Source organism: Lipotes vexillifer, unplaced genomic scaffold (assembly GCF_000442215.2).
Source record: "Lipotes vexillifer unplaced genomic scaffold, Lipotes_vexillifer_v1.1 scaffold1339, whole genome shotgun sequence".
NCBI lineage: Eukaryota > Metazoa > Chordata > Mammalia > Artiodactyla > Lipotidae > Lipotes > Lipotes vexillifer.
Genome location: NW_006771642.1, coordinates 157,682 through 171,082, shown reverse-complemented (window position 1 = coordinate 171,082; position 13,401 = coordinate 157,682). Strand labels below are relative to the sequence as shown.

Below are 13,401 nucleotides of genomic sequence, written 5' to 3'. Positions count from 1 at the left end.
ACATTTTATTATACACATATACACACAGTAAAGGACATAAGGATATTAACATAATTAAGGTTAATTTTTAATGTTTGTCCTTTTATTTATCTATAGTTTTCTAAATTTGCTCCAAAAAGACTGGACGGAAATATACCAAGACATCACTTTTGATATTCTTGTGGTAGGTCTTATGAGTGGCTTTTTTACTCCCCTTATTTCTACTCCCTTTTTTTTCAAAATCTTGTTTATGTACCAGCTTCATTGAGATATAATCCAAATATCATAAAGTGTACAATTTGACGTGTACGATTCAATGGTTTTGGGTATATTCACGTAGTTTGGCAACTATCATTAGAAATAATTTTAGAATATGTTCATTATCCTAAAAAGAAATTCCATACCCATTAGCAGCTATGCCCCAATTCTAGGCAACCACTAATCTACTGTCTGTATCTGTGGACTTGCCTATTCTGGACATTTCATATAAATCGACTCATGGAATATGTGACTTTTTGTGACTGACTGCTTTCACTTAGCATGATGTTGTTAAGGTTTATCCATGTTGTAGCATGTGTCAGTATTTCCTTTTTGTTGCCAAATAATATTCCAGTGCCTTGGTTTGCCACATTCTGTTTATCCATTCATCAGTTAACAGGCATTAGGATTGTTTCCGCTTTGGGGCTGTTGTGAATATTGCTGCTGTGAACATTCATGAACATGTGATTGTGTGGACGTTATGTTTTCATTTCTCTTGGGTGCATACCTAGGAGTGGAATTTCTGGGTCATATGGTAGCTCAGTGTTTAACCTCATGAGGAAATGACAGACTGTTTTCCAAACCGACTGCACCATTTTACAATTCCCAGCGGTATATGAGGGTCCCAATTTCTCCACATCCTCACCAGCACTTGTTATTGCATTATTTTTATTAGAGCCATCCTAAAGGGTATGAAGTGGTAGCTCATTATGGTTTCAATTTGTATTTCCCTGATGACTAATGATGTCGAGTATCTTTTCACATGCTTACTAGCCATTCATATACTTTCTTGAGAGTAATGTTCAGACCCTTTGCCCTTTTGTTAATTGAGGATATTTGTCTTTTTATTGTTGAGTACTGAAAGTCAAAACCACTTTAAAAGATCATGTGTAGCTTGAGAGTATTACCCAAGCAACGCTTGGAAAACAGAGAAAATCCAAAGATCTGGATGATAATCTAGAGATTGCACATCACTGCCCTGTCAGAGGCAAAGCATGTGAGGGCTTGATCCCGAATCCTTTCCACCTGCCAGTGCCAGAGCCTGCCCCTGCCTTCCTGTGGTCATCCACAGCCACCTCCAGACCCTGGTGGTCTGAGCAACGATGATCACAGCTTCCTTGGCAGTTGGGTCCCTACGGCTGCTCGTGGGATTGTGTCAGAGCCGCCTTTACAAATGTTTGTCTCCACTGTGTTAGATGCCAACCCTTTCATGGGAAAACTGAGTCCAGTGTCTTAAGGAGACCCTTCAGACAGGCACATAAATAAATTCCTTTAAGGAAGTTTGGGTTTACTGAGGATTTTCTGGAAATTTTGCAAACACATACTTGGATCTCATTCACAACTAAAGATTACTTGCCCACGTGAAGGCCCAAACTATTTATTTAATAAGTCGCAACTTTCCACGTCACTTGTGCAAAGCCAAGGGATTATTTTAACATAATCATAGTTGGTGGATTAAAATGCCTTCTTACAAATGAGCCTGTTTATACACTTAAAGGACTTGTAGCTTTTTGGGCCCCCATCAACTCTCTTTCCTCTATACTTCTAGACTGATGCACCTTCTAACTGAGACACTTATTTTATTTTATTGATAAAACCACCACTATTTTATTTATACTCGTAGCTTCTGTGGGCCAGGGGTTGACACAGGGTCCAGTAAGGATGACCCGCCTCTGCTTCTCAGTGTTGGGGACCCCTTGTCTAAAAGCCAAACAGTGTCACTTCCACTGTATTTTATTGGTCAAAGTAGTCACAAGGGAATCTAACTTCAACTCTTGATAGAAGGTACGTAAAGAGCATTTGTGGCTATTTTTTAAAAATCTGCAAAAATTCTCAGTCAACACTGGTGGAATAAAGAACGAATCAACAAATGGATTGTGATATCTCTAGGCAGATGGTCTCAAGTATCAGCCAATGAGAGCCTCATCCTGCCCGATTCCTCCAAAGGATAGAACAGAAAAACATGGTTTCTTCATGCTGTCCTCTCTGCTTCCTGTTCTGGCCAATGGTATTGCACCCTCATCCTAAGTGTGGCAAAGATGCATCTGTGTCCAATGCCCACAGCAGTTGGGGAGTGAGGTCAGGGAAGCGAGAAAGAAGCTGACATTCGGGCCTTGGGCTGGGGACTCCACGCATCCTCTCATCCAAGCCTCACGGCATGAGGTGAGCTATTTCATACCCATTTCAGACAAGGAAGCAGAGGGTAGAAGAGGCTGGGTCACTCTAACAGACACCACTGGTGCCCTACGGCACTTCAGCCTCAGCTGCATGCAGCAGGCGAGCTCAGACTCACCTCAGGCTGACAGCATCCCATGTCAAGATGTGGTGTCTGGGACTTGCCTGGTGGCACAGTGGATAAGACTCCCAACGCAGGGAGCCCGGGTTTGATCCCTGGTCAGGGAACTAGGTCCCACATGCGTGCCACAACTAAGGAGCCTGCATGCCACAACTAAGGAGCCCGCCTGCGGCAACTAAGCCACCCACCTGCCGCAACTAAGACCCGGCACAACCAAATAAATAAATAAATATATATTTTTTAAAAAAACCAAAACGACGTGGTGTCTTTCTCCTCTGCACCAGGGACTCCCCTGCAAGGGTCACAGTTGGCCCAGTTGTAGGCAAAGCCCAGAGTGTGGAAGCGCTTCCCTGATCTTGGTTTTTCTTCCTTTTCTCTTTCACTCTTCTCACTGTCTCGCCCCTCCTTTCTTGGACTCACCTCCCATGTAAACTATCTGCACTAAAGTCCTGTCTCAGGCTCTGCTTTTGGGTTGACCCTAAACCAAGATACCCACTTGTCCATTTTCTGGAAAAACTAGGATTTGAAAAACTCGGATCTGAACTTGGTTTAGACCACAGAACCTGAGGGGTGGTGTGAGTCAAGTGGCCCCTCAAGACTTTTTCCACTGTCAGCCAAATTCAGTGGAAGAAGAGTTGGGCGTGGGGAGAGCGTGAGGATAAAAGAGTGGATGGGACGGTTGCTTACAGTCACTGTTTCTCCTGCAGCCCTCTGTTGAATAACACTGTTTATTAAGATGGGCATGAACAAATCAGTGAAGGAGGACGTGAATCAGTGCATTCAGTGTTCTAACACTTTAACTTCCTTCTCAAGTAGTTTCTGGAACTGCAGTCAATGACAGTAGTTGCCGTACCACTCGTGAGCACTGTAGCACGTAGAGGCCTCTCCCAAGGTGGGTGTAGAGACGTCACATGGACCTCATTTTAATTCAGGCTAAGCTGGAGCTTAGCCAGTGTGGCTCCAGGACCCTGACTTCTGTGTCATGTATTGTCAGTGGCATATACCATGCTAGAGAACTTTCCATGAAGTGAAACTGAAGAATATGGATACTACCCCCAAGAGGGTTTAAAAACCATCTAAAACACAAATAAGCTTGAACTTAGATCTTTAGTATTTCTTCTAAGCAGCATATGGTTCAGTCTTGCTTTTTTATCCAATCTGATAAACTTGGCCTTTTAATTGGGGCATTTAGACCATTTATATTTAATGTGATTATTGTTATGGTTCATTTACGTATCATTTTCTATGTTCCTATTTGTCCTTTGTTCCCTTTTTCCTCTTTTCCTGCCTTCCTTTGGAACTTTTTTATGATTTCATTGTATCTCCTTTTTTGAATTATTAGCTGTAGTTGTTTTGGTATCTTAATGGTTGCTGTAGCGCTTATAATATGCATCTTAACTTATCAGAGTCTATCTTCAAGCAATATTCTACCACTTCACGTACAGTATAACAATCTCACAATAGTGTGCATCCATTTTTTCCCCTCCTGGCTTTTACATTACTGATTTATTTCATAGGAAAATAATCTTGGGAATTCCTTGGTGGTTGGGTTCAATCCCTGGCCAGGAAACTAAGATCCTGCATGCCGCATGGTGTGGCAAAAAGAAAAGAAAAAAAAAACCTTACATATCTACTCATGGTTACCGTTTCCAGTGGTTTTCATTCCTTTGTGTAGATTCATATTTTCATGTGGTGTTATTTCTCCTGTGGCATAAAGATGGTTTTAACATTCTAATAATGATGGTGTACTGGTGCTGAACTATTTCAGCTTTTGTCTGTCTGAAGAAGTCTTTATTTCACCTTTATTTTTGAAAGATATTTTCACTTGATATAGAATGCTAAGTAGACAGGTTTTTTTTTCAATACTTTAAAATATTATCTTCTTACTTACACCGTTTCTGACAAGAAATCAGCTGTCATATTTATCTTTGTTCCTTTGTATGTAAACATGTCTCTTTTTTTTCCCCTCTGGATTCTTTGAAGACTTCCCCTTTTTTTTCTTTTTAATTAATTAATTAATTAATTTTTGGCTGTGTTGGGTCTTCGTTGCTGTGCGTGGGCTCTCTCTAGTTGCGGCGAGCGCGGACTACTCTTCGTTGCGGTGTGTGGGCTTCTCATTGCGGTGGCTTCTTTTGTTGCGGAGCACAGGCTCTAGGCGCGCGGGCTTCAGTAGTTATGGCTCGCAGGCTCTAGAGCACAGGCTCAGTAGTTGTGGTGTGTGGGTTTAGTTGCTCCATGGCATGTGGGATCTTCCCCGACCAGGGCTCAAACCCGTGTCCCCTGCATTGGCAGGTGGATTCCTAACCACTGCGTCACCAGGGAAGTCCTGAAGACTTTCTCTTCATCACTGGTTTTGAGACATTTATGATGTGCCCTGGTGTAATTTTCACATTTCTCGTGCTTGGGGTTTATCACCATGAACTTGCAGGAAAAATTAATTTCAAAATTTAATTTAAAAGTGCTGGTTTCACTTGAGAAGGTCCTTGATGAAGAAGTAAAAATATTAATAATATTAATTGTATTAAAGTCTGAAATTGTCAGTATGTGTAAAGTGACTTCTGCTGCATACCAAAGCATGCTGGTTGTGTCAAGGAAAAGCGCTCATGCAGTTGTTTGAGTTGTGAGCTGAACTAGCTGCTTTTTTCACAAACACCGTGTTTTTACTTGAAAGAATGACAACAAACTATGGTTATTCAAACTTGTGTGTTTGACAGATAGTTTTCTCAAAAAGTTAAAATGAGCCTGTCACTTCAAGGAAAGCAGTTGATGGTATTTGTTGTCAGTGATAAAATCCAAACTTTTTAGTGAAAATTTGAATTTTGGAAAAGTTGTAGCCACCACCATAATCATGACCAATACCTAACCATAGCGATACATGGTGAAATTAACAAGTGTGATATTTTTTTATATTGTATAATGTAATGTGTCAACATTTAGAAGATCTGTGTAATTTGGTAAACCAGTATTTTCCAAATGACCAGTACATGATGTTCAGAATCATGTATGGGTAAAAGATCCAGTCAAAGTGTTAGACCAAATCTATTTTCATGTAACAGAGTATGAAAAATTCATTGATATAGTCAGTGAATCACATTTCAATTAACCTTTAAGAAACTATGACTTGTCAAGGTTTAGGAAAATATCAAAGAAGAATATCAATAATTACCTTAAAAAACCTCTCCCCTCTCCAACTAGCCTCCATGTGAGGCTCTATTTTCTTCGTATTCCTCAAGTCAAACAACATATTTTAATAGACTTTATGCACAGCAGATAATAGAATACAGCTATCTACTATGAAGCAAGGCATTAAAGAGATTTTCAAAAATGCCAAACAGTAATTCAGAGGTAATTTTTTAGGTATCTTATTTAGCGGAGAGACCCTTGAGACATTTCCACTAAGATCAGAAACCAGGCAAGAACGCCCACTATCTCTACTACTAGTCAACATTGTAATAGAGATATTAGCCCTTGTAATTAAACAAGAGAAATCAGCGGCAAAAACTGTGTAAAGAAGAAGGAAAACTATCTCTGTTTTAAGTTATATGATGTGCTCACTTCGGCAGCATATACACTAAATTATATGATAATATACCTACAAAAGCCCAGTGAATCAACAGTAAAATTAACTGAAGCAATAATTCAGTGAAGTAACACAATACAAAGAATATACAAAAGTCAATAGTCTTGGTATACATAAACAATACACAGAAGGCATAAGGGTAGAGAAAACCCCATTTATAATAGCAAGAAGGAAGGTTAAATACTTAGGATGGGGGGAGTAGGAAGACCCTGGGCTCGCCTCCTTCCATGGGCACAACAAAATTACAACTATTTACAGAGCAACTATGGATGAGAACGACCTGAAGACTATCAAAAAAGGTTTTCCACAACTAAAGAGATAGAGGAGGAACCACAGGGGCTTCCCTGGTGGCGCACTGGTTGAGAGTCCGCCTGCCGATGCAGGGGACACGGGTTCGTGCCCCGGTCCGGGAAGATCCCACGTGCCGCGGAGCGGCTGGGCCCGTGAGCCATGGCCAAAAAAAAAAAAAAAAAAAAAAAAAAAGAAGGAACCACAGTAAGATGGGTGGGAGGGGCAAACATGCCATGCAGTCAAGACCCATATCCCCAGGGAGGTGACCCACGAACAGGAGGATAATCACAATTGCAGAAATTCTCCCCATAGAGTGAGGGGTCCAAGCCCCACATCGGACTCCCTGGACTGAGAGTCCTGCATCAGGAAGACAAGCCCCCAGACATCTGGCATTGAAGGCCAGCAAGGTTTGCGTACATATATGTGATGGTGTTGGGAAAATGGACAGCACATGCAAAAGAATCGAACTGAACTACTTTCTCACACCATACCACAAAAAAATCAAGATGGATTAAAGACTTAAATGTAAGACCTGAACCCATAAAACTCTGTGAACTAAATATACTATGCTCTTTGACATCCATCTTAGCAATTTTTTTTGGATATGTCTCCTTAGGCTAGGGAAACAAAAGCAAAAATAAACAAATGGGACTACATCAAACTAAAAAGCTTTTGCACAGAGAAGGAAACTAGCATTAAAATGAAAAGGCAGTCTACTGAATGGGAGAAGATATTTGCAAATGATATATCTGATAAGGGGTTAATATCTAAAATATACAAAGAACTCATACAACTCAGCATCAAAAAAGCAAACAACCCAATTAAAAAATGGGCAGAGGATCTGAATAGACATTTTTCTAAAGAAGACTACAGATGGCCAACAGACACATGAAAAGATGCTCAACCTCACTAATCATCAGGGAAATGCAAATCAAAACCACAGTGAGATAATCACCTCACACCTGTCAGAATAGCTATTATCAAAAAAACAGCAAATAATAAGTGTTGGCAAGGATGTGGAGAAGAGAACCCTCATGCACTGTTAGTGGTAATGTAAATTCGTGCAGCCACTATGGAAACAAAATGGAGGTTCCTCAACAAATTAAATATAGAACTGCCATCTGATTCAGCAGTTCCACTTCTGGGCATTTTTCCAAAGAAAACAAAAAATACTAGTTCAGAAAGATATATGCACCCTTATGTTCATTGCAGCATTATTCACAGTGGCCAAGATATGGAAGCAACCTAAGTGTCCATTGATAGATGACTGGATAAAAAAATATGTGGTATATATACACAACTAAATATTACTCAGCCATTAAAAAAAAAAAATGAAATCTTGCCATTTGTGACAGCCTGGTTGGACCTAGAGCGTATTATATTGATACTAAGTGAAATGAGTCAGGCAGAAAAAGACAAATACCATATGATTTCACTTATATGTGGAATCCAAAAAACGAGACAAACAAATAAACAAGGTAAAACAGAAACAGACTCATAGATACAGAGGATAAACGAATGCCAGAGGGGAGGGTGTCTGGGGAGAGTGAAATAGGTGAAGAGAATTAAGAGGTACAAACTTCCAGTTATCAAATAAATAAGTAACAGGGGTGTAACGTACAGCATAGGAAATGTAAAAACTTTTAAGGTGACAGATGGTAACTAGACTTATTGTGGTGATCATTTTATAAAAATATCAAGTCACTGTGTTGTACACCTGAAACTAATATGTCATTTACACTTAAATTTTTTAAAAAATTTAAGTACTTAGGAATTTTCATAAGTATACAAAGTACAAGTATATATGAGGAAATTTTTAATACAGTTCTGGAAGACACAAAAGCAGGCGTACAAATGGAAAACATCCCCTGTTCTTGAGTAGGACAATTCAACTTTATAAAGATGTCAGTTCTCCTGAAGTTGATTTATAAATTTAATTCAGTCCTAATAAAAATAACAGCAAGCTATTTATGGAGTTAAATAAGTTGACACTAAGTTCATGTGAAAAAATAAACGTCTAAGAATAGACAAGAAAACAATGAAAAAGAAAAACTACAAGGGAGGAATAGCCCTGCCAGAGACTAAAACATACAATAAATTCTCTGTAATTAAAGTCCTGTGGTACTAATGCTTGATGGACAATTGGCCTGTGGAATAGAAGAGAAAGCCCAGTATTAGACCCAAATACATATTAGAATTTATAGTATGATAAAGGTGGCATCTCAAATCACTGCATTTTTAATAAATGTTAGTGGGACAACTGGCTAGCCATTTAGAAAAAGGTAAAATTAAATCCAATATATCTCACATCCTTACACAAGATTAGCTCCAAATGGATTAGGGATCTAAATGTAAAAAAGGAAACCATAAAATATCAGAGGAAAACATGGCTGACTTTCTCTTTAACCTTGGTGTAGGAAATGGCTTTCTAATTATGACTCAGATACTAGAGGTAATAGATTGATAAATTTGACTACATAAAAATTATACATTTTTTCAATCATCATAAGGGAAGTCAAAAGACAAAGGCCCACCCGGGAGAACATATTCACAACATATACCACAAAGGCTTAATATGCCTGATATACGAAGAACTCCTGAAAACTGAGGGGCAAAGGATCAAAATCCCAATAGAAAAATGGGAAGGGGGCTTCCCTGGTGGTGCAGTGGTTAAGAATCTGCCTGCCAATGCAGGGGGCATGGGTTCGAGCCCTGGTCCAGGAAGATCCCACGTGCTGCAGAGCAGCTAAGCCCGTGAGCCACAACTACTGAGCCCACGTGCCACACTGAGGCATGTGCGCCTAGAGCCTGTGCTCTGCACCAAGAGAAGCCAGCACAATGAGAAACCTGCACACCTCAATGAAGAGTAGCCCCTGCTTGCCACAACTAGGGAAAGCCCAGGCACAGCAACGAAGACCCAACGCAGCAAAAAATAAAATATATAAATTAAAAAAAGAAAAAAGAAAACCTTTAATAAAAATGGGGAAGATACACAAATAGACAATTCACTAAAAGATAAGATACAAAAATGATCCTCAAACATATGAAATGATGTGCAGGCTCACTCATAATTAGAGAAATGCAAATTAAGACAGCACTGAAATACCATTTCTAACCTATCCAACTGACCGAAATTAAATCATATGACAGCATATTCTGTTGGCCAAGACTGGGGGAAAAGGCCTCTCCTACCTTGTTGGTGGGAATGCACATTGGTACACTCCTTCTGGAGGGGAATTTGGCAACGCCTAACAAAACTACATACATATACACTTACCTTGTAACCTAGAAATCCCACTTCTAGGGTAGGTGTATCTTCTGGGTGTATCTACACCTCCAATTCTTAAGAAAATGTGTGTGCACAAGATTATTCTTTGCAGCCTTGTTTGTAGTTACAAAGTATTGGAAACACCTAAATATTCATACATAAGAGGGTGGTAGTATTCAACCTTGGTTACTCTACATAATGCAGCAATATGCAATTCTGAAAAAAGAATTAGGAGGAGCTCTATGAATAATTACGGAGTGACTTTCAGAGCATACTGTGAAGTGAAATAAACAAAGCCCAAAAGAGCATCTACAGTGCACTGCCCTTCATAGGAGAAGAGGAGACAGATGCTCATTTGTGCAAAAGAAATACAGCAAAGGATAAAGCAGAAACCTAAGGGGCTGGTTACCTCCAGCGGAGGGGGCTTGAGGGGAGGCAGAGAGGAGTGTGAAGAGGGTGGTGGGAATGAGGAGGGAGTGACATTTTTCTGGCCCTTACAGCTAGAGTCGTGTTAACACTCCCTTCACAGTCTGTAGTGATGGGCTGTCACTGTGCTTGTGTGATTCCATCACCGTGAACCTTCGATCTGACCTAGTGCGAAAATACTTATGTTAAGTGTTATGCAGTATAAAAGGGAATTTTCTACTTAACAGCTCTTGTCTAGGAGATATCAGAGCAGAATGCTTGTTTCACTACAACACTTCTAACCAACAACGAGGATTGTTTTAACCAATTCCTTCCTATCCAGAGCACTGGTTTTTAGCGTTTAATCATCATTCCCATCACCAGTTTCTCCTTTCTAGCCCTCGAAAACCCTGACTTTACATCAGAAGGGTGAAAACTGGTTATGTTCTCTTGCCCGGCAAGTTAGTCATTTTAGTTTTGGTGAGTTTTATTTTTTGTTTTTTGTTTTTGTTTATGATTCTGCCTCTGATGGTCTTTGATTTTTGGCAACAGATAAGTGAAATATTTACATAATTTGAAGTGCCCCTATATGCCTCTTATCGAAATTTCTCTTATAACCAAGTGTTTTAGCCAAGTTTTGCAAATGTATAAATGAATAATTTGTTTCATCTTCCTTAAATCCCTCTGCATCATCCACAGATGCAGATGATAATGTACCATGAAATTATCAAAAGACATCAGGCAGAGAGAGGAGCAGGAAATGAGCGAGGGGTGGTTAATTCATTGGCAGCTTCCCAGACCCTGCAGGGTCAATCTTTGACTGTGTAGATAAAATCATGGACACTTTTACCCTTTTTCGATTCATCTTGGACATGTCGTTGATGACTCTGGCATTTCTCATTTCAGGAATGACCATACCCGAAGAAGATGCCGACGTGGGACAAAGCAGTAAATATTGCCTTGTGGCAATTGGGAGACTCCAGGTAAGCAAAAGCTCACAGCCTTTTTGATCTCCGGGGAAGGCTTATTATTGCAAAGAGCAAGAGCCTGTAGGTTTGGATGCCTTTTTCGACCTGTGTCCTCAGTATCGTTGGGTTCTGTGTCTCACTCTGTGGGAGAAGGAGGAGGCTGAATCTGGGAGAAGACGGGGGGGGCAGGGACTCTGAGCTGGGGGCAGCAGAAGCAAGCTGTCCTTGCTTCCCTGAGGGCCTGAGTCAGTCCGTCCCCGCATGTGCGCCAGTTACTGCAAAGCTGAGCTCTGCTCACATCACACCCGGGTTTTTAAAATATTTTTTTATTGAAGTGTAGTTGATTTCCAATATCATGTTGGTTTCAGGTGTACAGCAAAGCGATTCAGATATATAGAGAAAGATAAATAGAAATATAGAGAGATAAACAGATAGATAGATAGACAGATACATAGATTGACACATCATAGGCACATAGATAGATATTGGGTTGGCCAAAACGTTCATTCACGCTTTTCGGAAAAACCCAAACGAACGTTTTGGCCAACCCATTGCATCGACAGATATATCTTTTTCAGATTCTTTTCCATTATAGGTTATGACAAGATACTGAACATAGTTCCTGGTGCTACACAGTAGGACCTTGTTGTTTCACACCCCTGTTTAATCCGCTTGAATGTTGCCCCATCGTCTGCAGGATAAAGCACTCACTCATCTTACAACCCCACCTCCTCCCTCCCCGCTCATGCCCTGTTCCCAAACCACAGCATGCCCCTTCCACAAGCCCACCGCGCACCGTACACTTCCCCACCGTTGCAGTTGTCCACGGGCTGTTCCTTCTGCCTTGTATTTCCTTGTTTCCCTTCTTCTTCTTTTACAGCTCCTTCTCCTCTCGTTTACTTCCTATTTCCTCATCCTTCAAGATCCAGTGAAATGACTCCTTTATCTGCTTAGTCAAAATGAATCACCCCCTCCTCCCTACATGCCTGGCGTTACGTTTATATGTCAGTTCTTCACTGTCTGTTTTCGTATAGTTAGTTGAGGGCAGTCCCCTTCCTTGCAAGCTCCTCAAGGGCAAAAAATGTGTCTTTTTAATCTTTTGAGAATTAGATATGCTGAATAATGTATATAAAGTCCGCTGGCTTCATGCCTGGCTCACACAGTAGCCACTCAGTCTTTCTCCTTGTGGCGTCGAGGGCCTTCTCCGTACTGATGAAGGGGCCATGAAAGATGTAGTTCAGAGGACACTGACCTTTCACATCCCTGGTTTCCTAGATCTTACCATTTTCAGACAGATGAATAAGCTATTCCATTCACGTGTGGTAAGCTTTGGTTATTCCTTGCAAATGGGGAAGAAAGAACACTTGGGTAAATTCAGTACACAAATATAGACTTTCCAAATATTTTGACCAGTTCCTTAGGCTCATTTCCCATCCTTAGTAACGGGAATGTGGGGGAAGGGAAGGGTATTAACATTTCTGAGCACCAGCTGTGTGCCAGGTGTTGTGCCAGGGTTTGATGTGCAGTGTCTCTCTGAACCTCACAACCACCCTATGAGGTTACAGCTTCCTAATTCCCAGGGACTGATAAGGAAACTGGGGCTCAGAAATGTAAAGAAAGTGGTCCACTCTTCCGGTTAGTCCAGGGTGTGGCCAAGGCAGTTTGAAACATTTTAGAATCATTGTACTCACGACCTGGAAGGATCTGTGAAATTGAATCCACATGGGGGACTTCCCTGGTGGCGCAGTGGTTGAGAATCCGCCTGCCAATGCAGGGGACACGGGTTCGAGCCCTGGTCTGGGAAGATCACACATGCCGCGGAGCAACTTAGACCCTAAGCCACAACTACTGAACCTGTGCTCTAGAGCCCGCGAGCCACAAGTGTTGAGCCCACATGCCACAACTACTGAAGCCCGCGCGCCTAGAGCCCATGCTCTGCAACAAGAGAAGCCACCGTAATAAGCCTGCACACTGCAACAAAGAGTAGCCCCGGCTCACCGCAACTAGAGAGCCCGCACGCGGCAACGAAAACCCAACGCAGCCAAAAATAAACAAATTAATTAATTATTTTAAAAATCCACATGGATTGTTCCCATTCTCTAACTCAGTCTCCATCACCACCTCCCTGTGGATTTCTCCATCCAGGTGACCAGCTCTCCTGTGTGCATGGACATGAGTGGGATGTCGGTGCCAACGGAATTCTTATCCCGGCATAACTCTGACGGGATCATCACATTTGTGGACCCAAGATGCATCAGTGTGATTGGCTACCAACCCCAGGTAGGTGGTTTTGAGCTCATGGCAGTCAGCTAGAGATTTAGTTTTACTTAAAATGCACCTACTTCATTTGTTCGAG

General features: G+C 41.1%; 1 protein-coding gene across 1 annotated transcript in view; it reads left to right on the top strand.

The window, feature by feature from the left end:
* The window catches only part of ARNT2 (aryl hydrocarbon receptor nuclear translocator 2), a 149,910-nt gene that overhangs the window by 96,631 nt on the left and 39,878 nt on the right, over positions 1–13,401 (top strand). The window contains exons 9-10 of the mRNA XM_007447062.1: positions 10,984–11,060; positions 13,191–13,325. Of these exons, the coding sequence (XP_007447124.1) occupies positions 10,984–11,060; positions 13,191–13,325 (212 nt within the window). The remainder of the gene's footprint in view (positions 1–10,983; positions 11,061–13,190; positions 13,326–13,401) is intronic.